The 27,445-nt window shown below is 39.4% G+C and overlaps 2 protein-coding genes across 2 annotated transcripts in view; both read left to right on the plus strand.

The window, feature by feature from the left end:
• Positions 1–3,877: 3,877 nt before the first annotated feature.
• On the plus strand, positions 3,878–16,678 carry LOC139419650 (guanylate cyclase 1 soluble subunit alpha 1). The gene is made up of 8 exons (XM_071169636.1): positions 3,878–4,342; positions 4,611–4,672; positions 5,054–5,148; positions 5,417–6,201; positions 9,781–10,266; positions 12,168–12,311; positions 14,417–14,571; positions 15,790–16,678. Exons 1-8 carry the CDS (start codon positions 4,100–4,102, stop codon positions 15,983–15,985), a joined length of 2,166 nt encoding a protein of 721 aa, XP_071025737.1. The 5' UTR covers positions 3,878–4,099; the 3' UTR covers positions 15,986–16,678.
• Positions 16,679–23,330: 6,652 nt separating this feature from the next.
• The window catches only part of LOC139418779 (guanylate cyclase 1 soluble subunit beta 1), a 36,684-nt gene continuing 32,569 nt past the window's right edge, over positions 23,331–27,445 (plus strand). Inside the window, exons 1-4 of the mRNA XM_071168473.1 lie at positions 23,331–23,462; positions 23,840–23,913; positions 25,679–25,779; positions 25,967–26,085. Of these exons, the coding sequence (XP_071024574.1) occupies positions 23,460–23,462; positions 23,840–23,913; positions 25,679–25,779; positions 25,967–26,085 (297 nt within the window). The 5' untranslated portion in view covers positions 23,331–23,459. The remainder of the gene's footprint in view (positions 23,463–23,839; positions 23,914–25,678; positions 25,780–25,966; positions 26,086–27,445) is intronic.

A 27,445-nucleotide genomic window follows, 5' to 3' on the forward strand; every position in this document is an offset into this window, starting at 1 on the left:
GCCTACTCTGTGTAAACACACTGGACTGTGGTGTGGGCTACATTACATTTCGGATTCCTTAGCAACCTTCACATGCAGCACTATGGTATAAAAAGTATAATGACCAGTCCAGTTGTGAATAGGCCCAAGCATGGGCAAGACATATCAGTATTGTCTCTGGAAACAGATAAAGCCTAGTCCTGGATTAGAAATCACTTTCAATTGAGATTCTCTATTGAACATACTTCTTAGTCCAAGAGTAATCTGGTCCAGGAAATCAGCCTACAGTGTGTGGGAGTGTGTCGGCTATACCTGTGGGATTCTCAGACAGATTTTGGGCATGGAAGTGGGCATGCAAGATGGGCAGATGATGAGAGGGCAGGCTTGGCTAGGGAGTCGACGTTTGTGCGTGTGTGTGCGGGTGCGCGTGTGACTTGGCAGTCTAGGCAGTGAAGATAAGACGTGTGATTAAGAGAGTGGGAGATGGTGGGAGGGGCTTTCCATTAGCTAATGGGGGTTGTTACTTTGGTGCCAATACAAGTTGGCGGCATACAAATGCAGAACGCTAATGGTGATGCTCACAGTAATACTTCATTATAGCCTACATAGCTAGGCATTAACCCAGGGGAGATACATTATTATTTATGTAATTATGTAAATACATTTAAACATGTAATATGTGGCTCAGTTGGCAAAGCATGGCGCTTCAGTGTCAGGATTGTGGGTTCGAATATGTCTGGGCCACCTGTATGAAAATGTTTGCACACACTACTGTAAATTGCATAAGATTAATGCGTCTGTCCTAATTTGTCTCCAGGTGTGTCTTGTTATGAGGGTTGGGATGCACTTTGAAACAATAATTAAGACATGATGCACTATGTCACTGTACTGTTAGTGCATTCAGAAAGTATTCAGACCCATTTACTTTTTCCACATTTTGTTACATTACAGCCTTATTCGAAAATGTATGAAATATTTTTTCCCCCTCATCAATCTACACACAATACCCCATAATGACAAAGTGAAAACAGGTTTTTAGAAATGTTTGCAAATGTATTAAAAACAAAAAATAGAAATACCTGTAAGTATTCAGACCTTTTGCTATGAGACTCGAAATTTTAGCTCAGGTGCATCCTATTTCCATTGATCATCCTTGACATGTTTCTACAACTTGATTGGAGTCCACCTGTGGTAAATTCAATTGATTGGACATGATTTGGAAAGGCACACACCTGTCTAGATAAGGTCTCATAGCTGACAGTGCATGTCAGAGCAAAAACGAAGCCATGAGGTTGAAGGAATTGTCCATAGAGGCCCGAGACAGGATTGTGTCTAGGCACAGATCTCGGGGAAGGGTACCAAAAAATTTCTGCAGCATTGAAGGTCCCCAAGGGAAGAAGTTTGGAACTACCAAGACTCTTCCTAGAGCTGGCCGCCTGGCCAAACTGAGCATACGGGGGAGAAGGGCCTTGGTCAGGGAGGTGACCAAGAACCCGATAATCACTGTGACAGAGCTCTAGTGTTCCTCTGTGGAGACGACTCCACCAATCAGGCCTTTATGGTAGAGTGGCCAGGCGGAAGCCACACAGAAAAAGGCACATGACAGCCTGCTTGGAGTTCGCCAAAGGCACCTAAAGGACTCTCAAACAAGATTCTCTGGTCTGATAAAACCAATATTGAACTCTTTGGCCGGAATGCCAAGCGTCACGTCTGGAGAAAACCTGGAACCATCCCTATTGTGAAGCATGGTGGTGGCAGCATCATGATGTGGGGATGTTTTTCACCAGAAGGGACTGGGAAACTAATCAGGATTGAGGCGAAGATGAGCAAAGCAAAGTACCGAGAGAATGAAAACCTGTTCCAGAGGTTCACCGTCCAACAGAACAACGACCCTAAGAACACAGCCAAGACAATGCAGGAGTGGCTTTGAAACATGTCTCTGGATGTGCTCGAGTGGCCCAGCCAGAGCCCGGACTTGAACCCAATCTAACATCTCTGAAGAGACCTGAAAAATAGCTGTGCAGAGACACTTCCCATCCAACCTGACAGAGCTTGAGAGGATCTGCAGAGAAGAATGGGAGAAACTCCCCAAATACAGGTCTGCCAAGCTTGTAGCGTCATACCCAAGAAGACTAGAGGCTGTACTCACTGCCAAATGTGCTTAAACAAGTACTGAGTAATAGGTCTGAAAACTTATGTAAATGTCATACTTCATTTATTTATTTTTGCAAACATTTCTAAAAACCTGTTTTTGCTTTTCATTATGTGAACTGTGTGAAGATTGATGAGGAGAGAAAAAACAATTGAATCCATTTCAGAATAAGGCTGTAACGTAACAATGTGGAAAAAGTCAAGGGTTCTGAATACTTTTCGAATGCATATAGCCTACTTCTTATCCTTGGTAATGATGTTTTCCAAGAGAAGACCTAAGGAAAGCCTGTGGTGTAATAGACATGGATAAAAAGAAGGGATGTTGACTGGGGCTTGTAAAAAGAAAGAGTAAGCATCGTGTGCCCAATTTGGAGGACTCACTTCTCTCTGGTCCTGCCTCGTCTTCTCTCATTCTGTCTAAACCCCATAAAATGTACTCTGGGGTTTGCTGGCGTTTCCACAGCAACCAGGGTCACTGATGTAATTCAAAGCTGACATAGCAAAGAGTTACGGGGAAATAAGTAAAACAGTCCAAATGGTGTGCCATTGCCACAGCTTACATGTTGGTGATTAATTGATAGATATGGGTTATTGTGTGTTATATATTACCATATTATTTACAATAGGAATGTTATTTTGTAAACCGTAATAAATTCCAATTTAAATAGACCTTAAAAGGAGCCTTGAAAGAGATTAAAGAGTCTTAATTTGATTACTGTCTGTCTACTATCTTGAGTCCCCATACAGTTCTCCTTGAATCACAAGTAGCCTACACCGTTGGATAACTGTCATTGCTGAATGTGAAAATTTTAGAACCAAAATCTTATGAAGCAATTTACTGGCAAGGCTCTCCCCTGTAGGCTTCTAGATGTAGTGATATTTGTTGGTTACAACAGATTCCCTGTTGATACAAGTTAGTGAGGGTGATATAATAGCAAAATAAATATTATTTTTGTGAGATATAAATATAGGCCTATAGGCTACTTCAAATTGTGTTCAACTCTTGCAATGTAATTGTATGTTGTTGTTCTATAAGATCAAGTCTGTCAACGTGACCACACAATATATATTTAGGCCTTCCAGCAAATAGCAATTCAATTAAAGTAGCCTATGTATTATTCCAGGTACACTATTATAAGCACAATAAATGAGAATTAGAATTTTGGCAGTAATGGGAATTCTTATGCAACATGCATCTGTCATGTCTAGCCTACTATACTCAGTTTTGGGATGGATAAATTGTGTAAAATGAATAGTATATAGGACTACCATCATTTGTAAAACGGATTTACAAATATGTGCTGGAAGAACAACGTTAATCGTATCTCCAACCCAATTTTCCCCTTGACATCAACAATGAATTTCGTCGTGTAGGCCTAGAATATACGATTAAATGCACGCCTGTAAAAACAAAAAACATAACACCGCCCGTCATGATAAATACATTTACTAAAATAATTAAAAGCCTGAATTTAAAGCCTGTATTTCGGGGTGTCACACCAAAAATACCAATGACAAGTCACAGTTAGCCATTCGTGCGTAACGGTATTGCGCACATTTCATCATCCAAATCTTTAACCGTCCACTGCACGCGCGGAGTAGTCTACAAGGCATTTCATACTGATATATTTTTTAAGAGCCCAACCTACTCGCGCATCGATTGGCCAGGTCGACTCTTCTGTCGGTTTTCATTGGTTTATGATAATGGTATTTCACTCATCTTTTGCCCATGTAATTTACTATTGATATTGTATGTGGTTGCTGGCATAGGTGCGGAACATTTATAACATACGAAAGGGAGAAAGACAGGTGTCCACAAGAGAGGATGCGCATAAAATAATACCTTTTTTTCTCCTCGCTCCCTTGCGAATGCCATGATGTGGGAATGGAGTTTCCAACTGAGACAGGAGATGCGTGTCCAAAATGTAGACATTTGCATGTAACCAAGAGATGAGGATAAGCACTAAGAATGTTTTGCGCAAAATTGAAAGACCTGAAAATCTCTGGAGAATGCCCGTTCTCCGGTATCGGTCGTATGGACGAACCCGGAGACTTTGAGGAATGTATAAGTGACCATACCGGGGATGTACTGGCAATTTCCAAGGATGTGTATGGAAATGTATCGGAGGTGCTACCTCAAAGGAAGACAAGCAAGACTAGAGTCAATCTTCATTCATTAGGGGAGAGCATCCGCAAATTGGCATGTCCAGAGGTAAATTGAGATTGTACTACAATAAAGCAATGTCTCAAAACATTCATCAGAATTGATTTGTGCACTGTTGTTGAGTGTAGTCTCAGAAGAGAGCAGTTTACACCGTGGAACATGTACAGTTCGGAAGGAAAAAAACGTCTGTTTTGCTGGTTTGATCTCGAACCAAATGATTTGTTTGCTCTTGTGTTGATGTGATTGCAATGGGCCAAACTATAAGATTTCTTATACAAATATCTTGTCAATAAACTTCTCGACTTGTTGTTTACAGTTTCAAAGACTGCATACTGCCTTTCTGCAAATGATGAAACAACATAAGTTAGACACGAAATGGTAAGAAATAAGTCAAATAAATGTTGGCGAAATGAATGATTTTAAACTATGCCGCCCTGATATTTCATTATTGTCAAAGGTCATGATTATAATAAATGACAATGTTCAGTTCAATTGAATGCGTTCAGATATTATTTTTATTGAAGACCTATTGACTACATGCCATGCATGGATGCCCCATGTATCACGACCTGTATATGGTCAATCAGCAAGATGGCTTTGAAGGCAATACAAGGAATAGGAAAAATAGCCAAACTGTAGGTTAGAAACTTTTTTTCATAACATGCATGGGATTTCAAGGAATACGATATCTAGACCCATTTCTTAATGTGGGGAGTGCAGTGCTTACTAATATAATACTAATATAACTTCTGTCTACAGCCCTTCTGTGTGTTACGCAGACATCTGTCAAGATAGGAGCTTTGATCGACCAGAGAATTTAATGGAGATCATGAAGAATTATTCTCTAAAAACAGGTATTGTAAAGCTGATCAAATTCAAACAACACTGAACACGAGTTGCTTTTATTCCATTTTGGATGTTTTTAAGGTCTGTTATATTCATGCCTCTGTGAAACAAAAAGCACATATTTTTTACCTTGTGTGGAAAATAAAAATGTTTTATTATATTTGTTTGTATTATTTTCTATTCTAATATACAGTATTGTATTTCATTTTTTATTTACATAGCGTTATTCTATTCTATTACATTTAATAACTGTTTTGCCCTCCTTTTTACAACCAGGTATTCACATGGACGCTTTGAGAGTCTCCCTTGGTGAGGAGCTGTTCCAAACGTGCTTCGACGAGGACGGCCATATTCTACGGGTAGTGGGGGGAGCCCTCAGCGACTTCCTGAACAGCTTCAATGTCCTGTTGAAACAGAGCTGCAGCCCAAACCCGCTAGCACCTGCCGCTCTGCAAGCCGAACCAGACAGGAGAACAGATTATGTAAACAATGAAGAAGCGTCGGTGTTGTGCCTGGACAAGGATCTGGGTCTGCTCACCGTCTACTACTTCAACCCCAGGCAGACCACGGAGTTCTTCTTCCCTGGGGTCATCAAGGCGGCCGCCCGCCTGCTCTACGACACCACCGTGGAGGTGTTGATGGACATGGAGATGGACCTTCAAGGAGGCACCAAGGAGAGCGTAGGCCCCTTGCAGTTTCAGGCTGGGCCCCGGCAGCCCAGCCTGCTCTACTCGGTGGTGGTGAAGAACGCCAAGAGCCTGAGCCCCAGTCCCATGAGGGCCACGTCAGTTGGGACCATGCCCACCTCGCTCTTCTCCTCCACCTTCCCCTTCCACCTCTTTCTGGATCAGGACCTGGGCCTGTTGCAAATCGGGGATGGCCTCCGGAAGAGACTTAGCCGGAAGGACGGCCCGAGGCGGCCCACTGCCTTCCTGGAGCACTTTGCCATCGTCACGCCCCAGATCAGGTGCACCTTCCAAGGCATCTTGACTATGCTGAACACACAGTTCATCATTCGGATAAAGCACCAAGGTGGCTCCATGGCCGATGACACAGGGAGGGTATGACCCTATTTCGACTGAATATCAGACCTGTGTTCAAATGGTATTTGAAGTCCTGAGTGATGCTTCATTGAGCTCGCCTGGTTCAATGGAACAGTCCCAAAAGTGCAAACCCGCCCATTTGGCAGTACAGTCATGTTTAAGCTAACCTAACGTAGCAGCCGTAGAAAGACGCCTGAGCGGAGTTCCCACTATCGTTTTTCAGTGGAAAGTTAGGTGGAAAATACTATATCCTTGAAACATCTGCTTTCTGTCTGGCTCAAGCAAAGACTCAGTCTTTGATTTCCAAAACCATTTGAACTCAGGTCTGCTGGATATGACCCTTTGGAGTTGAGACGAATGACTCACATGGAATCGAAGGTTGTCTAAATGTAGATTTAGAAAGATTCAGAAAGGCAAAATGCCGCATTGTTAATTCTTATGTGCTAATTAGCAGAATGCTCCCCCTGAGGTAGAGAACAACATAAGCCCAGGATGGAATTGGACAGCCGGGTCTGACTAGATTTAATATAGTAAATTGAAATCCGGGAAACTCAAATTAGTATGATTTGGTTACATAAGACATATGGTTACTTAAGGCAAAAAACAAAAGTAGGGTGGTTGGTCAGGCATATAAAGCAAACGTCTAGCAACCCAAAGGTTGCGAGTTCGTATCTCATTACAGACAACGTTAGCTAATTAGCAACTTCAACTAGTTACTACTTTGCAACTACTTAGAATGTTAGATAACACTTCCCTTAACCCCTTTAGCTAACCCTAATCCTTTTAGCTAACCCGAATCATAACCATTTAACCTAACACCTAAACTTAACCTCCAACCCTAACCCCTAGCCTAGTTAGTGTTAGACAGCTAGCAAATGTTAGCCAGCTCGCTGGAATTCGTAACACATACGTTTTGAAAATTTGTAACATATTGTACATTTACAAATTCGTAACATAATATCAATTGGAGAATTTTGTTCACTGTGCTATTTAGCTACATAAACTACAACGCTTTCGGCAAACTCACCCTTGATTAGTAATTTGGGCAATTATTTGCCATTCAATGACAGATGATTTAATCAGATCTGTTTTCTTTGTGTACCTTGTAGTAGTGTCCAGAGCCTGAACAACTAAAGACAATACTTAGTCATGTCCAAAATGATTGGCACCCTGGACAAAGATGAGCAAAATTGTATAAAGTAAATACACTGAAAAAAATATAATAGCAACATGCAACAATTTCAAAGATTTGACTGAGTTTATACATTTTTTTACCATTATTTTACCAGGTAAGTTGACTGAGAACACATTCTCATTTACAGCAATGACCTGGGGAATCGGTATGATGATGATCATGCTGTTTAATCAGCTTCTTCCCCCACCTGTCAAGTGGATGGATTACGTTGGCAAAGAGAAATGCTCACTAACAGTGTAACGCACTCTATGCGTAGTGGGTGCTGAGTCAGGCGCAGGAAGCAGAGGGTAAAGAACAATGTTTTATTCCGGCGCAGGTAAAATGGTCACGCCAAAACACCAGGCGCAATAACAAGACCGATCCAAAACCAGAGGACCCAACCAGTTCGGAGAAAAACAAAGGAGATCACACAACCACTAACATGGAAAGAGAGAGAGAAAAAAAAGCCCGCACAAAGAGCAGGCGGGCATTACCGACTTAAATAGCCCAACTAAAACCTAAACAAGAAACAGGTGTAACCAATAAGACAAAACCAACAGAAAAGGGAAAAGGGATCGCTGGCAACTAGTAGACCGGTTACGACGACCTCCGAGCACCGCCAGAACAGGAAGAGGAGCCAATTTCGGTGGGAGTCGTGACAAACAGGGATGGAAATAAATTTGTACACATAATCTGAGAGAAATAATACTTAGTTATATTGTATGCACATTTTTTTTGTGAAAATCATATTATTTTAGACTAATACAATTGCTCAGAGAAATACATTTTGTTTAACAAGTAATACACCCCTTGCGAGGATAATGGCTACTGAGACTTCTTCTTACATGTTTTATGAGATTGAACACATTGGGAGGGACCTCAGACCATTCCTCCATATAGAATATTTCTAGACCCTTCAAATCCTTTGTCTGCGCTTATGTACAGGTTTTCAATGGGGTTAATGTCCTGAGATGGCCATTGCAAAAGACTGAGATGGCTATTGCAACATTTTAATTTTGTGGTCAATCAACCTTTTTTTTGTGGATTTTGATGTGTGCTAGGGGTTATTGTCTTGCTGGAAGATCCACTTGAGGCCAAGTTTCAGCCTCCTGGCAGAGGCAACCAGGTTTTTGGCTAAAATGTCCTGGTACTTGGTAGTTCATGATGCTGTTGACCTTGACAATGGCCCCAGGTCCAGTGGAAGCAAAATATCCCCATAACATCAAAGTTCCATATTTTTACAGTAGGTATTTTCTACATATGCATCCTTTTGATGCTAAACCCACCACAGGTGTGAGTGGCAAAATAGCTATTTTCATGTCATCTGACCATAGCACCAGTTCCAATTCAAGTGCCAATACTGGTTAGCAAACTTGATGTTATGGGGCTATTTTTCTTCCACTGATCCTGAGGCCCTTGTTAAGGTCAACGACATCATGAATTTGACCAAATACCAGGACATTTTTTGCAAAAAAACCTGGTTGTCTCTCCCAGGAGGCTGAAACTTGGCCTCAAGTGGATCTCCCAGCAAGGCAATAACCCCTAGCACACATCAAAATCCACAAAAAAAAGGTTAACTGACCACAAAATCAACATTTTGCAAAAGCCATCTCAGTATCCATACTACAGTACAGGTACCATTGGAAACCTGTGGAAGGAATTGAAGGCAGTCCATAAGAGCAGATGAAGGTGTCACGATTGTCGTATGGAAGGGACCAAAGCGCAGTGTGAATACATTTTTCTTTATTGAAATGAAGAACAAGAACACTTAAACAAAAAACAATTAAGACGACCGTGACCACTATATAAACAATGTGCAAACGGGCAACATAACATAGACAATAACCCACAAAATACCCAAAGCAGATGGCTGCCTAAATATGGTTCCCAATCAGAGACAACAATAAACACCTGCCTCTAATTGAGAACCAATCTAGGCAACCATAGACCAACATAAACACCTAGATGAAAACAACCCCGTAAATCTACAAAAACCTCTAGACAGTCCAAACACCCTAGAAAGAGACAAAAACACACATATCACCCATGTTACACCCTGACCTAACCAAAATAATAAAGAAAACAAAGAATACTAAGGTCATGGCATGACAGAAGGATATCAAGGATTTGGAAAGATTCTGTATGAAGGAATGGTCTAAGATCCTTCCCAACGTGTTCTCCAATCTCATTAAACATTTTAGAAAAAGGCTTTAAATTACTTGTTAAACCAAATCTCTTTCTCTGAGCAATTGAATTTGAGAATACAAAATAGCTCAGTATTTGTATTATTTATTTTATATAGTCTTTTTTGCTCAACTTTATCAAGTGTGCCAATAATTTTGGACCTGACTGTGTATGTACCATTTAGCATGGAGAACCCAGACAAAGACATTTATCTCATGCCTTGTTTCCCTCTCTTCTAGCTCATGGACCTGAAAGGCCAGATGATCTACATCTCAGAGTCCAATGTCATCCTCTTCCTGGGCTCCCCGTGCGTAGACAAGCTGGAGGAGCTGACTGGCCGGGGCCTCTACCTGTCTGACATCCCCATTCACAACGCCCTGCGCGACGTAGTCCTGGTGGGTGAGCAGGCCAAGGCTCAGGACGGCTTGAAGAAGCGCCTAGGCAAGGCCAAGGCGGCCCTGGAGCACGCTCACCTCGCCCTGGAAGAAGAGAAAAAGAGGACGGTGGATCTGCTTTTTACCATTTTCCCGGGGACGGTTGCCCAGGAACTTTGGCAAGGCCACACGGTGGATGCCAGGGAGTTTGAGAATGTCACCATGTTGTTCTCTGACATCGTGGGCTTCACGGCCGTGTGTTCACGCTGCACACCTATGCAGGTGGTCACCATGCTCAATGAGCTGTACACACGCTTTGACCACCACTGCGGGGAGCTGGATGTATACAAGGTGTGTGTTACAGCAAGGCCCAAGGAAACTCAGGGAACTTCTCAATCAAAACTGGATTTACCAGATAAAACTAAACACTGTTTAGTGGTTACGCTTTATTTTGCCTGGTAATTACTTGGACTGACAAAGGTGAAACTAAATTCAGAAAAATAACCACGGAATATATTTTTTTATGGGGATCGATTGAATTAATTGAAACACTACACAACATTTGGTACAATGCAGTTATCAATTATGTGGAATTAAGTACCAGAAAGTAACAGGGTATAATATAATTTCTCAGTAAAACACCAGTTAAACAGCAGTTGAAATGGAACAGCAAAAAGTGCCTTACTTAGTGTAACAGCTAAAATGAACATTATTGGGAAAATGGACTCCAAATGTGCCCAAAATGTTTCTTTAGTCTTATTCCACATCCCCTGTTACGGGGTTGGATTGAATAGGTAAGGCACTCTATATAATATTATGTTTATATCAACAGATTATTTTTAGAACAACAATTTATGTTGTTGACTGCAGACCCTTGCTGGCATTCCCATATTATGTTCATCCCATCATGAATACGGCTTAATTTGAATTAATTTAGCCATGGAGGTAAGAAGGTTAGATATGCCTTATGTTACTCTTTGATAGCGTTTTATAAGAATGTGTTAACTGATATGAATCATTTGAGAGTGGAGGCTTGTTTACTTCTTTCTTTTGCATAATTTAGCAATAATTCATCAATGTATTAATATAGACAATACTTAACAGTTATGTCTTGACCAAAGCAATTTAGAGAGAATAATAGTTGTGCATTCTTAACAGTCCATCAATAATTAAAAGGTCTACTCCAAAATAAGAGTCTGCAATATAAAAGAGATGCACATTCTCCAAAAAGGGGAAAGACCATGGTTGTTTTTGACCTTGTCAGGATAAGACTGTTATGTGATTTAGGCACAAAAGTACTTTAAATTCATGGTAGAAAGTTATTTCCGTTACGTTCTCTCATAGATTACACAAGTCTTGGGCAAAAATGACACAATTCCACCATTTTATCTAGGTTTAATATTTCTTAAAGAACAGACTGTACTTGTCTCATGGCCAAACTTGCTTGCTCTCAGCCAACTGTCCTGTAATCTGCGGGGAGTTTGGCTAATGTAATCAGTGTGTCACTGAAGTATAACAGAGGAGAGCAGCATGTCTGACGGATCATTCGTAAAGTACTGGGAAGTCAGAGGTTCCTTTAGGACCTCTGTTTCCATTCCCGGTCCAAAAATAGATTTGGCTGCTTTCCAAATGGCACTCTATTCCCTTAATTGTGCACTACAATTCACTATATGGAGTGCCATTTGGAACATCAAATTTGACCTCACATTGTTCACTGTCGAGTGCTCTCCTGCTCCGGAGTAAAACATAAACAAACACCTCCCAGAAGAACTATTTTGAAGCTAATTCACACTGATTAAATTGGCCCTGATGATTGTTTTAATGTGTTTGTGTTCGAATGTGTCAACATCTACCTGTAGGGGAAGACTGTGTGACAAATTAAAATAGGTATAGTAGTTTTTGCTCACTTGACGTGTTTTCCATTACTTGTGCTTTTCATTAGGAGTATATGAATTGGAATGGTCTAATACACAAATAAAGGAATTAAGAGGGCTAGAAAAACAATCCTTCAACTTAAAGTCCTATGCATACATCATACAACTATACAACTATTCTCTCTCTGTACAGTCAATGTAGAAATTAAGATCAGAGGGTCTGTAGACAATGGGGGCACGTCTTTAAAAAAAAAAGTTGAATGGTTCCCCCTCTCTGATCTATGCTATCTGATATTACACAAATCTTGTGATGAAGTTAACTGTATGCCATGTAGTTTGTCTATGGGATATTAAACTATTATTTTCGACTGTATCTAGGTGGAGACTATCGGTGATGCGTACTGTGTGGCCGGTGGCTTGCACAAGGAGAGCGAGACTCATGCAGTGCAGATTGCCCTCATGGCGCTGAAGATGATGGAGCTGTCCGATGAGGTCAGGACGCCCACTGGTGAGCCAATCAAGGCGAGTGTTACAGCTTACCTTCTTCACAGTGTGAAAACTTCAATGGAAAGCCCTTTTCAGAATGTCACTGAGTAGCATAGGAAGTTGCCTGGACAAGAGAGTTTTGTACACAAAACAGATTTTCAGGCTTTTCTACTGTTACGCCATTTGCTCAAGATGTAGACAAAGTTGTTCTCTGGTAGCTGGTTTTTGTTTATATCTAGAATGACAATATTGTTCATCTGAAAGAGAGTGACTCTTCGTTTGTGCTGATCTATGACACGCTAGCACCTCCCCCGTTAAGAGGGGGATGAGGCAACCTCAAGAGTTACACACAAGGAATTTTATTCACACACACAGACGGATAATGTACATGGGGATAAAGAATGGTAATGGTTCTGAAACAGGAGAAACAGAGGTAATGAATACACTGTACACAATGCAATAAGGGTTCCCAATGTACAAGGTTATTAACAAGGGAAGGACTGTATGAATGTATATGCTACCTGCACATATTACAATACAGCTATACACAAAGGCAGCATATAACAACTATAAGAACATCAAGCAGGAATTATATACAAGTCACAGTATATGCATGTCACACTCACTTTGGTCATGCACACCAACCCACAAGTCCATAGATATAGTATGAATGAGTCCAGTTGTTGATGAGCAGAGACAGATATGTTGTGGGAGACTGTGTATTGTGTGACCTGCAGAGTCAAGAGGATGGGCAGATGTCAGGCTGGCTAGTAACCTCCCTAGCAACCTGACAGTGTCTCATCAACATCTCAAATTTGGAGATTATAATGAGAAAGCTTCAGCTGTTCCTGTCTTTCTGTATTTGTATATATTAATTGACATTTGACATTATATTGAAATCTTAGAGGTAGTTGACCCCATTTTATGAATACCTAGAACACAGATTATGGACCCAAACCATGATTTGGATTTGTTCACTTTGCTACAGTTTAGCATTAGCACCATTGAACACAAAACAAGGGGTATACTACAAAGCAGGATCAAGGAGTTAGCCAGCTCTTTAGGAAGATAAGCTTTAAATGTGCACTGTCTTATATACTAAACAACCAAAAACACATCTAAGTTTAGCTTTCCTCTAATGAACTAGAAAATCTATAGTTATTTCAGGTTGATTTTCCAAAGTAGCTGGCTAACTCATAGATCCTGCTTTGTATACCCCTCTGGTTAAAATGCTCCAGAAAGCAGGCCTAAATCACATTCAAGTAACTTCTAAAATATAACTTTGTGTTCTGGGTGGTCAAGCGGTCTAAGCCGCTGCCTCTAGAATACACAGAGAACACACATACTATGTAATGTTGTGAGCAGGGGTTCAAATCCAACGCTCTCTGCTGTCAGTTATGCAACTGCCCTACTCCTTCGGATAGGACGTTAAACGGATATCTTGACTCTGGTGACTCTGTGGTCATTACAATTTCATGGCACTTATCGTAAGAGTAGGGGTGTCCTGGCCCCATTTCCATCATGGCCACCTAATCATCCCTATCATTCCTAATTGGCATATATCACTCTTCAATTTGGCTAAGTAATCCATTCAGAAGTAGAATATGTGGATAAGGTTCTGTGATAGAACCTTATCCACATATTCTACTTCTGAATGGATTACTTAGCCAAATTATTACTTTGATTTATTGATTGAATTTATATATCAATTTTCCAGATGCTGCTTCAATAGTAGGGAGGAAACTCACCTCATCCACCACCATCAATGTGTGGCACCCATTTTGGTCATGCAAGGCAACCATAAAGCATCACAGGAAATGTTCTTGAATTATTATCATCAAATTACATTTAAATTATATTTACTACAGTCAAAATGTGATTTCCCAAAAATATAGGAGTTGCAATGACTTGATTGTTCTTCAAAGATTGTCTTGGAAATCACAATCACAATTTGTTGTTCCTTTAAGTCACCTTGGTGAACTTTACTTTTCGAATACACAAACATTTATATTTATATTGGATTAAAGTTGATTTCACCTTATAGCTGTCACTTCAAAGGAAAACGTAATATAATCAATGAAGCTTTGATTTAATGTTACAATTTTTTCCTTCAATGCAAGTTATCTTTTTTTTATTTACAGATGAGAATTGGGCTGCACACTGGCTCAGTTCTGGCCGGTGTTGTTGGCGTGATGATGCCGCGCTATTGTCTGTTTGGCAACAACGTCACATTGGCAAATAAGTTTGAGTCCTGTAGCGTACCTAGAAGAATCAACGTTAGCCCCACAACCCACAGGTGACTTAACACTTCTGCACTACCAAAATATTTTATAGTTCATTTCACTGCCAGATAGATCTCCCTAAGCTCAGCCACTAGCTAATGTTTTATATTTTTTTGTAAATGTTTTGAAGAGTCTTGTGTTTACACTTTGCATTGATGATCACATGTATCATTATGATCTGGTTATAATGCATCGTTGGACATGTCATTAGCATGTATGTATTTATAATGTCTTTATTTGAATGTCTCATTAATTTGGATCACACTGTTTATCACAAAAGTCACACAGTAAATTATGTTTTGTGTGGTGTTCTTCAAATGACAAGCTACCTATAACTCACCGTAATAATGAAAGATGCACTGGCATTCATCAGAAGATAGACCATAAAACCCTATAGTGTCAACAGGTCTTGCCTGGATCTGTACTATTTAGTCTTCGTTCTTACACTACGTCCACTGTTGGGCATAGAATTAGAACCCTGATTTGGCTACCCAACATTTGTCATAGTCAATAAAGCCAAGGTCTTTACGACACACATTCTAGGATGTTCAGTGTGGTCTCTTTAGGGGCACAGTTGAAAACAGTTTCACAAAACACTTGATTGGCCAGAAAGTTCACCCACCTGGTTTCCCAAGTCTAAATCTGTCCCTGATTGGAAGGAAAGAATGAAAACCAGAAGGGCTATGGTTGTTCTCTCGGACTGTAATAAGATAGCCATGGTGTAGGGCCTCTGAAATGTGTGTCCAAAACATTTATGGGTATTTGGTAGCACTTTCAATAAAGTCCTTCTTGCACCTGTGTAATAACACTGTAATTACTACATTAACATTGTTACAAATTTCTGCGTTGCTCTTTATTATTCAAATGCAGTTACTAAAGTAAGATGTGAAAATAAGTTAATACATTGTTATTACTAGTGTAATTGCAGTGTACTGGTTACTGTATATTTTTTGTAAGGAAGGCAAAACAACATTGTTTGTGTGTTTCAAGAGAACGTGCTTAACTTCCTATCCAGTTGTTGCTTTTTGGTTTCAGACAGTAACTGACTTATACAATAAATTCATACACACATTCTCACAGTACAAGATAAATTGTTTATGTGGTCTTGCACAGGAAACGGGATCCAATGTTGATTGAATAGAGAGCCCCGTAGCCTCCATTTCTATCTGCAGCACATACTTAAACGTTGTATTTACATTCAAGATGGTTCATTTGTCCTTTTGGGTTTCCAGATTGCTGAAAGATTGTCCAGAGTTCGTCTTCATTCCCCGGACCAGACAGGATCTTCCGCCAAACTTCCCACCGGATATTCCTGGTGTTTGTTACTTCTTGGAGGCTTTTGATCAATGGTCGGGCAAAACCACAAGTGACTGTGAGACCGAAGAACCATGCTACAGCAATACAAACTTCATGGCTGAGCAAACATAGATGGTATGATGAGACACAGCCAAACCTGGGTTCAATTAATATTTTAAATCTTTGAGCGTTTGATTGAGCCTGCCTGGAGCACCAAATGGGCAGAGTTTGCACTTTTAGAAATATTCCATTGGATTCGAGCAGAGCTAAAGTATTTGAAAGAAAACTAATATTTGTACCCAGGTCTAAATACAGCTAGCACCCGTTGCTGTAGATTTCTTTAGGTGATGTAGAAATGTTGATTATTCTCTTACAAAATCGCTAGATGTACATTGTGTATGCTTTCACTGATTTATTCACCTCACCAGATTCACATAATTTCTTACACTGTAATTACTCTACAACTGCCTATGTAACTACCATGTAAATACATAGGAATTAATCACACATTGGGATAGTCACCCAAATTACATATCGGTTTCCTTACCCTGTATGCAGTCTGTGGACAAGGTAAGAAAGCAATCCATACTTTAATTTGAATTAACTGCTCTCCAAATGCAAGTCAATATCCCCGCATTTTTCGTCTGTCACCTTGTCCTTAGACTGCATACGTAATTTTGTAATTTGGTTAAACTAACTATTAAAGAGAATTACACAATAACTAATGTCACGGCATGGCTAGAACACAATGAATTCCATTACAATTAGCATTTATTACTGTGATTATTTTTGTATTGTCCAAGCGACAATAAATATTGTGATTAACAGGTTTGTGTGTCTACACTTCTACTACTCTGATGTTTGGAATATATTTTCAGTTTTCCTGCGAGCATAGTCATAGTACATGTAACTGCCAAAATAAAGGAAACACCAACATAAAATGCCTTAATAGGGCATTAGGCCACCACGAGCCAGATGCACCCTGGCATAGATTCAACAAGTGTCTGGAAACTATCCAATGCAACACCTTTCTTTCACGATACATTTGATCATTTTATGTTTTGTTGATGGTGGTGGAAAATGTTGTCTCAGGTGTCGCTCCAGAATCTCCCGTAAGTGTTCAATTGGATTGAAATGTGGTTACTGAGCATATGGTTTACATAGTTTTCATGCTCATCAAACCATTCAGTGACCTTGTGGATGGAGGCATTGTCATCCTATGGGGCATAGCCATGGTAGCCAAAATAATTGCCTGCCCAGCATTTTTATACATGACCTTAAGCGTGATGGGATGTTCATTGCTTAATTACCTCAGGAACCACACTTGTATGGAAGCAGCTGCTTTCAATATACTTTGTATTCCTTATTTACTCAAGTGTTTCCATTATTTTAGAAGTTACCTGTAGATTGTGTCGTGGAAAATGTAATCAATAATGAGGAGAGACAAGGTCAATCACCAATCAGGATATTTCTTTATTCAAAACATATTCATAACATTGATTAATTATTGCAATAATGAAGCTGGTCGACAAACTACCCTTAGATGATTCATTGAGAGCCCAACGAGCTAATTTGAGCCACAGCATTTTATAGCAAAGTACATCCTCCTGAATGTTCATGACAACCAACAGCTGTGTGGAATGGGTCACAAGGTTAGGATTTATATGAAAGAAATTATTAATTCACAGCAAATATCTGCTGTAAAGACTGTTCTCATTGTGTGGAAACCAGGGTCTGCCCCCCAAAACAAAGTTCCTCTCATCATTATCCATACCATAGCCATCTCCACCCTGGTACCTCCTAGCACACAAACACTAACTATGGAATGTGGTCTTTAGGTTTTATCACCAAAGACATCGTAAATCAACTGTCAGCATTAAGCTCCCAGAGGCCCAACTCAGAAGACTATGCACAGATGAGGGTGTTCTAAGAACCCTATTCTATTCCATAAAACAACCATTTGATGCAATAACAGTATTATAACAATCTTAAATTTCACTCTCACAATTGATATTACACTACATCAAACATTTGCTCAAGTTTGTTTTGCATTTTCACTGGAAGGAAATTGTGTCCAAAATGGCACTCTATTCCATCTCTGGACCTCAAAGCCAGGGACTGATTTAGGTGGGTGTAATTAATTATCTGCCTTATTTGACGATGACCAGTTGTTGTTGGGGGTCAACTGCCTTCCTCAAAGGCAGAACAGCAGATTTTCCCACCTTGCCAGATCAGGGATTCGAACTAGAGATCTTCCTGTCCAAACGCTCTGAACCGCTAGGCCCTGGTCAAAAATAGTGCACTACAGTACACAGAGAATAGGATGCCATTTCAGACACAAACTTGGTTGTAACAGTTGTGATGGTAGGCCTAGAGGAGATCAGATGCAATTCGGCCTATGTTAATAGAGTGGATGGGGGTCGAGAAAAGGGTAAGGAGGAAAACATTTTTTGTGTTATTTTCTATTATTACAATCATGTAGCCCTTGGTCATTATAGGCTGCACAACTCGAAACATGGATCAGTCAACAGGAGGTAAAACCTGTCCACCCCTCAACATAAAAAAAAGCTACAGAAACACTGATTGCGTCCCAAACAGCACCCCATTACCTATATAGTGCACAAGTTTTGTGCACTGTCCTGAAACTACAAGGCCCATCCAAGTTGACCTGTGAGTCAAAACCAGTGGAACAGCACAGCAGCTTTGGCTAAACGAAGGGGATTATGTGTTCTTTGTTCTTTTTGGAACATCATAGAGATTCACAAGCTTTCTCAAAACAGTAATAAAAGCTTTTATTAGTGGACATTTGATCAAATGTTTGATTCCAAAAGGACATGTGACATGATAAGAATGGGCTTATATCTAAACATTATACAAATATATATATATATATATATATGTGTATATACATACATACAGTTGAAGTCAGAAGTTTACATACACCGTAGCCAAATATAGTTAAACTTAGTTTTTCACAATTCCTGACATTTGATCCTAGTAAAAACTCCCTGTCTTAGGTCAGTTAGGATCACCACTTTATTTTAAGAATATGAAATGTCAGAATAATGGGAGACAGAATTATTTATTTCAGCATTAATTTCTTACATCACATCCCCAGTGGGCCAGAAGTTTACATACACTCAATTAGTATTTGGTAGCATTGCCTTTTAAATTTAAAAGGTGGGTCAAATGTTTCAGGTAGCCTTCCACAAGCTTCCCACAATACGTTGGGTGAATTTTGGCCCATTCCTCCTGACAGAACTGGTGTAACTGAGTCAGGTTTGTAGGCCTCCTTGATCGCACACGCTTTTTCAGTTTTGCCCACAAATTTTCTATGGGATTGAGGTCAGGGCTTTGTGATGGCCACTCCAATAACTTTACTTTCTTGTCCTTAAGCCATTTTGCCACAACTTGGTTTCATTGTCCATTTGGAAGATGAATTTGTGACCAAGCTTTAACTTCCTGACTGATGCTTGAGATGTTGCTTCAATATATCCACATAATTTTCCTGCCTCATGATGTCATCTATTTTGTGAAGTGCACCAGTTCCTCCTGCAGCAAAGCACCCCCACAACATGATCCTGCCACCCCCGTGCTTCACAGTTGGGATGGTTTTCTTCGGCTTGCAAGCCTCCCCCTTTTTCCTCCAAACATAACGATGATCATTATGGCCAAACAGTTCCATTTTTGTTTCATCAGATCAGAGGACATTTCTCAACAAAAAAAATTCCCCCATGTGCAGTTGCAAACCTAATTGCGGCTTTTTTATGGCAGATTTGGAACAGTGGCTTCTTCTTTGCTGAATGGCCTTTCAGGTTATGTCGATGTAGGACTCGTTTCACTGTGGATATACATTTGAAGTCAGAAGTTTACATACACTTAGGTTTGAGTAATTAAAACTCGTTTTTCAACCACTCCACAAATTTCTTGTTAACAAACTGTAGTTTTGGCAAGTCAGTTAAGACTTGATTTGACTGATTATTTCACTTATAAATCACTGTATCACAATTCCAGTGGGTCAGAAGTGTACATACGCTAAGTTGATGTCATGGCTTTAGAATCTTCTGATATTGAAGATACTGATATTAATTGACATCATTGGAGTAAATTGGAGGTGTACCTGTGGATGTATTTCAAGGCCTACCTCCAAACTCAGCGCCTCATTGCTTGACATCATGAGAAAATCAAAAGAAATCAGCAGAAAAGAAGTCCTCAGAAAAAAATTACAGACCTCCACAAGTCTGGTTCATCCTTGGGAGCAATTTCCAAACACCTGAAGGTACATTGTTCATCTGTACAAACAATGGTACGCAAGTATAAACACCATGGAACCATGCAGCAATCATATCGCATGTACTTTGGTGCGAAAAGCTTAAAAGCTTGGTCGCAAATTTGTCTTCCAAATGGACAATGACCCCAAGCATACTTCCAAAGTTGTGGCAAAATGGCTTAAGGACAACAAAGTCAAGGTATTGGAGTGGCCATGACCTCAATCGCATAGGAAATATGTGGGCAGAACTGAAAAAGCATGTGCGAGCAAGAAGGCCTACAAACCTGACTCAGTTACACCAGTTCTGTCAGGAAGAATGGGCCAAAATTCACCCAACTTATTGTGGGAAGCTTGTGGAAGGCTACCTGAAACGTTTGACCCAAGTTAAACAATTTAAAAGGCAATGCTACCAAATACTAATTGAGTGTATGTAAACTTCTGACCCACTGGGAATGTGATGAAAGAAATATAATCTGAAATAAATAATTCTGTCTACTATTATTCTGACATTTCACATTCTTAAAATAAAGTGGTGATCCTAACTGACCTAAGACAGGGAATGCTTACTAGGATTAAATGTCAGGAATTGTGAAAAACTGAGTTTAAATGTATTTGGCTAAGGTGTATGTAACCTTCTGACTTCAACTGTATATACACATACTAATCAGGGGGAATGGGAACCAGGTGTGCGTAATGAGACAAGACAGTCCGGGGTTGGTAGTAATGATCCAGTTCAGTGAAGCCTAGAAGGCCGGTGATGTAGACCTCCGGAGCTGGTGAACGGAATGAGCAGCAGTACCAGGGAAATCCGTGACAGCAACACTCCATCACACTCCTTCTTGGTCAAATAGCCCTTACACAGCCTGGAGGTGTGTTTTGGGTCATTGTCCTGTTTAAAAACAAATGGTAGTCCCACTAAGCGCAAACCAGATGGGATGGCGTATGGCTGCAGAATGCTGTGGTAGCCATGCTGGTTAAGTGTGCCTTGAAATCTAAATAAATCACAGACAGTATCACCAGCAAAGCACCCACCACACATCAAACCTCCTCCTCCATGCTTCACGGTGGTAACCACATGTGCGGAGATCATCCATTAACCTACTCTGCGTCTCACAAAGACACAACGGCTGGAACTAAAAATCTCACATTTGGAATCATCAGACCAAATTACAGATTTCCACCGGTCTAATGTCCATTGCTCGTGTTTCTTTATCCAATCAAGTCTCTTCTTCTTATTGGTGTCCTTTAATAGTGGTTTCTTTGCAGCAATTTGAACATGAAGGCCTGATTCACGCAGTCTCCTCTGAACAGTTGATGCCGAGAAGTGTAATTTACGCTGCAATTTCTGAGGCTGGTAACTCTAATGAACTTATCCTCTGCAGCAGAGCTAACTCTGGGTCTTCCATTCTTGTGATGGTCCTCATGAGAGCCAGTTTCATGTTAGCGCTTGATGGTTTTTGGGACTCCACTTGAAGAAACTTTCAAAGTTCTTTAAAATTTCCAGATTGACTGACCTTCATGTCTCAAAGTAATGATGGACTGTCGTTTCTCTTTGCTTATTTGAGCTGTTCTTGCCATAACATGGACTTGATCTTTTACCATATAGGGATATCTTCTGTATACCACCCCTACCTTGTCACAACACAGCCAATTGGCGCAAAAGCATAAAGAACTTTTAACAAAGCAATTGGCTACTTTGAAGAATCTCAAATATAAAATATATTTCGATTTGTTTAACACTTTTTTGGATACTACATGATTCCATGTGTTATTTCATAGTTGTAATGTCTTCACTATTAGAAAATAGTAAAAATAAAGAAAAAAACATTGAATGAGCAGGTGTGCCCAAACTTTTTACTTAAGTCGTTTGGGGGGGGGGGGTATCTGTACTTTACTTTACTATTTATATTTTTGACTACTTTTACTTCACTACATTCCTAAATAAAAATAATTGACTTTTTACTCCAAACATTTCCCTGACAACAAAAGTACTAGTTACATTTGGAATGCTTAGCGGGGCAGGAAAATGCTCCAGTTCACGCACTTATCACGAGAACATCCCTGGCCATCTCTACAGCCTCTGATCTGATGGACTCTCTAAACACAAAATGTTTCGTTTGTAAATTATGTCTGAGTGTTGGAGTATTCCCCTGGCTATCTGTAAATACATTTTAAAAATGGTGTCGGTTTGCTTAATATAAGGAGTTCAGAATTATTTATACTTTTACTTTTACATTTACTTGCAATACTTAAGTATATTTAAAACCAAATATTTTTAGACTTTTACTCAAGCAGTATTTTACTGAGTGACTCAATTTTACGTGAGTAATTTTCTATTAAGGTATCTTAACCTTTTCTCAAGTATGAAAATAGGATACTTTTTCCACCACTGCCCATTCCATGATGGAGCTAGAAGCCACGTGAGTGTTAGCTAGCTACTGATCAGAACATTGAGCTAGCCAAAACCAACAACACAAACAAATGGACTATTCAGCTTCAAGTATTGAGTGGAGTTACACACGGATTATACTAAACAAGTTAAATGTCTTACCTGTGATTAAATGTTTTCCACACACATATACACTGTCCCATGCCGAATAGCCTGAAGCCACAGGGCTCTTCTTGCAATCTCTATTTCCCTACTTGGGAGCATTGTGAACCATTGATCGGGATTTCTGACCTGGTTACATGTACGTTGAACAACACAGTAGCTTTTTGGCATGTTTGTTATTTCTGTATAACTAAAAACCATTGTAAAATAGTAGGCTAAGACACGACGCAATGCGGAGTGCCTGGATACAGCACTTAGCCGTGGTATATTGGTAATATACCACAAACCCTTTAAGGTGCCTTATAGCTATTATAAACTGGTTACCAACGTAATTTGAGCAGTACAAATATTTTTTTTGTCATATATATATAGTAAACCGTCAGATGTACCATGGCTTTCAGCCAATCAGCATTCAGGGCTCGAACCACCCAGTTTATAATCTATTCTACCAAATATTTGTTTCTATCATTTGATTGTGGAATTTAAATAGGTTGGTTTCGTTCTGTAGTCTTTCTTTTGCAGTTGATAAATAAAACGTTTGATGGGACTGTTTTCATAAGCAACGCTGTCTTCAACGGGCAACCCCCACTTCTTCCTCAGTGGCCGGTTGCCGAGTGAGTATTTTTTTCCTTGAGCTCTCATTGGACATATTCGACGTCAGTTTGGGGAATGTTTTCAGGAATGAAGACGCAACGTAACATCTGCAAACTGTGAAGGTGCCGTGATAATTTAGACATAACAGTTTACTTACGTTGATAGGGAATCGGGAAGAACTGGTCGTAAAAATGGTATGTAAACATCGACATATTAGATTCCACGGCGACATTTGATTGCCTTGGCTATTTTGATGTGTAGTGGTGTGTTTTCCTTATGAGAACGAGCTATCAGCCTATGGCTACAGCATTCGTTCACCATGCTAACGTTACTTAATGTAAATTACCACTGAAATTCGTTATTCGACTGCGATTCTATCGTTCTAATAATCATGCTGCATCAATTAACGCATGATTTGCTGTTGTACAATTTAAGCATACTTTCCTTGCAATTACAATGGAATCATAACACTATCATCACTCTAAGGCATTTATTTACATACTTGTTATTCCCAGTATTTTCAGATTTATGTTTCTCTATTCTTTCTGTATTCTGTTTTATTTCGTTTTAGTATGGTTTTGTCAACCACGCCTTGGAACTACTTGTATTACGAAATTATGGCGAAGAAGTGTGGGAAGACATCAAGTAAGTTTAAATAATTATTTTGTATTTGTGAATGACACAGGGATTTTGCATATCATAATTCAAAGCAGAAAATGAGAATAAAACCATGTGGCCATGTTGCAAAAGCAAAACAAAGAATTAGCAGATATGGTCATTACATAGATATGTTATTAACGCTTCACATTAAGTTGCTCCTATAACTGTGTATTAACACTGTAGTAACACACATGACACAGAACACATTGATTGTGTATTGTGGATATGTGGTAGGAGAGTAGTGGCCTGAGGGGCAGACACTTAATGTGTTGTGAAAAGTGTTATGAAATGTAATGTCATGTAATATTTTAAATTGTATATAACTGCCTTAATTTTGCTTAATGAATACAAAAGTACAAAAAGCAAATTACACTACTGCCTATGTAATTACCATGTAATAACAATTGCTGTTACTTTACATTTTTATTACACTTTCATGTTGTTTACTACATTGTCTTGACCACAACCTTATGTAACCTACTAATATGACATAACAATATGTCCTAAAAATATGTCCATTAACCATATTATAGTTTTGAAATCAATAATCTCCCCCTATTGCTAAACAGAGTGGATAACGAATGGCCATGTCAAGATATTCCACTGATGATACATGACCAGCAGATATAGTGGTAGTTGGCCAATCTGTAACTTAAAACATGTGACCATAAATCACCAGCAAACATAAAAGAAAACAATATATAATTAATCAATTCATTCTTAAATTACATCACCCTTATGAGAAGGCGAGCCATATTTTTACTCAATCATTCATTTTCATTAGCCTTATAATAGTGGCGATAATGAGAGGTTGTGAATGTTGTTGCATTATGATAACAATCCCCTCTTTTCAAAGTGCTCAAATATTTGGCAAGATCCACATTTATTTTTCTTCCTCAGTCTTCGCTTTCCAGGACCCAGACTTTCATCCCACCCTATAAGAACAGATGCACAGCTGCCTCTCCGAAAAACGTGTTTTGAGGAATTTCCCAAGATATATTGCAGCACAATGTTATCTTAATGTTATCTCAACCTTATCTTGGCTGACATTATTCAGCATTATTACATGTCTAATTATTCAAGCAATGTTAGATTTTCAGATCTTGTAGCTCAGAGCAATTGAAAAATGAAATCTTATTTTCACTACATTTTTACATTGCTTGGTGTGTTTGTTCAGCTGATTACATGCTCAGAAAAAGTGGTTGCTAGCCAGCACAGCAAATCAGTATTGTTTTCTCAGATCAACTCAGTAATCAGGTCAAATAGACCTCATTAGGATATATAACAGTCTTATTTATTAGCATGCCAAATACATTTTCTCATTGTAACTTCTAAATATAGATAATCCTACAATGCAGTTAATGCTCAAAGGTAGTTTAATGGTACTGCAACATTCATGAAGGTGTCATGACTGGTTTCATAACGGTGTTATGAATGGCTTATGTATACCCCCCTACAGTAAAGTGTTACTGATTGTTTTTGTTTGGACCCAATAAGTGAAGGTATCACTTTACTGAAGGCCCTTTATGTATGCATTCATTAAGCCTTTATAACAACTATATAAGACGCTATACTGTCAGTCACAGGCAGAAACAACAGCATACAATGTTATGAAGCTAGTTTTAATGGATACTATAGAGGACAAGAAATATGTTGTCATGTCCTCTTGGCAACAGCCTCTTTATTACATAGATAATAATCACATTAATATGATATCTAATAATTATATTTTCTTCTTACTTGTTATCAGGAGGGAGGCGCAACTCGATGTAGAGGGTCAGTTCCTTGTCAGAATCATATATGAAGATGCCAAAACATACGACCTTGTTGCTGCTGCAAGCAAAGTTCTCAGTACGTTTTTTTTATAATGTTTTGAGATACAAGATATATTATTTGAACCAGTTTATTCATAACATAATTGTACGGCAACAAATTTAAAATATGGTACCCTTTATAAAGGATAACTTATTGTAAAGTGTTACTAATGGGACTGAGATGGTGTATGCAACAAGTGGATACATTTTTTTTTATCTTGCAGAGATTGATGCAGGGTGTATCCTACAGATGTTTGGGAAGATGTTTTTTGAGTTTTGCCAAGAATCAGGGTATGACACCATCCTGCGTGTTTTAGGCTCCAATGTCCGTGAATTCTTGCAGGTAAGCACTCCAGTTCCCTTCTTAATCTTTCTTCAGTTAACAGAAACTAATGTAAAACAATGTACTCTTCAATGTCATGAATGCTTCAACGTAAGTTAAATATGACCTGTATTTTAAATGTACAGTGCCCAAAAAAATTCTGTGACCAGCTTCTCATCTTTGGATTTGGGGGAGGTGACCTTGTAATTCAAATGTATTTACTTATTTTATTTAACTTTTATTTAACTAGGCAAGTCAGTTAAGAACACATTCTTATTTACAATGACGGGCTACAAAAGGCAAAAGACCTGCTGCGGGGACTGGGGCTTGGGATAAATATATATATAAAAATAGGACAAAACACACATCACAACAAGAGAGACAACACAACACGACATAGAGAGAGACATAAGACAACAACATAGCAAGGAAGCAACACATAACAACACAGCATGGTAGCAACACAACATAACAACAACATGGTAGCAACACAACATGGTAGCAGCAAAACAATTGGTACAAACATTATTGAGCACAGACACAGCACAAAGGGCAAGAAGTAGAGACAAAAATACATCACACAAAGCAGTCACAACTGTCAGTAAGAGTGTCCATGATTGAATCCTTGAATGAAGAGATTGAGATAAAACTGTCCAGTTTGACTGTTTGTTGCAGCTTGTTCCAGTCGCTAGCTCCAGAGAACTGAAAAGAGGAGCGACCCAGGGATGTGTGTGCTTTGGGGAAATTTAAAATAATTTGACTGGCAGAATGTGTGTTATATGTGGAGGATGAGGGCTGCAGTAGATATCTCAGATAGGGGGGAGTGAGGCCTAAGAGGGTTTTGTAAATAATCATCAACCAGTTGGTCTTGCGACGGGTATACAGAAATGACCAGTTTACAGAGGAATATAGAGTGCAGTGATGTGTCCTATAAGGAGCATTGGTGGCACATCTGATGGTTGAATGGTAAAGAACATCTAGCCGCTCGAGAGCACCCTTACCTGCCGATCTATGAATTATGTCTCCGTAATCTGGCATGGGTAGGATGGTCATCTGAATTTCTCATTTTCTTTATGGGGGTGTGTTTGTGAACAATACCTTTGAAAATATAAAAAAAGAAGGTCCAAGTGTCTTCGACAGAGATCAAGCTCATTCTATACCATTTTACAGAGGCCAGTTCATGAAGGAAGGCTTGCTCATTAAAGTTTTTTAGCAAGCGTCTATGACAAATCAGGACAGGACATTTCACTGAGCAGCCATTACGAACACAGGCTGTAAAACAGTGATCACTATGGTCATTACAGAAAACACCAGACTGGCTTCTAAACAGCTTTTACCCCCAAGCCATAAGACTCCTAAACATCTAGTCAAATGGCTACCC

The sequence above is a fragment of the Oncorhynchus clarkii genome, chromosome 10, assembly GCF_045791955.1.
Source record: "Oncorhynchus clarkii lewisi isolate Uvic-CL-2024 chromosome 10, UVic_Ocla_1.0, whole genome shotgun sequence".
NCBI classification, from domain to species: domain Eukaryota; kingdom Metazoa; phylum Chordata; class Actinopteri; order Salmoniformes; family Salmonidae; genus Oncorhynchus; species Oncorhynchus clarkii.

What these genes read in the sequence shown, in the direction of transcription:
- LOC139419650 (XM_071169636.1), top strand. Translation starts at nt 4,100, where the DNA reads ATGTTTTGCGCAAAATTGAAAGACCTGAAAATCTCTGGAGAATGCCCG. An exon ending in CATAAGTTAGACACGAAATG is followed by an intron (nt 4,673 to 5,053) that starts GTAAGAAATAAG and finishes TTCTGTCTACAG; the next exon opens with CCCTTCTGTGTGTTACGCAG. An exon ending in TGGCCGATGACACAGGGAGG is followed by an intron (nt 6,202 to 9,780) that starts GTATGACCCTAT and finishes CCTCTCTTCTAG; the next exon opens with CTCATGGACCTGAAAGGCCA.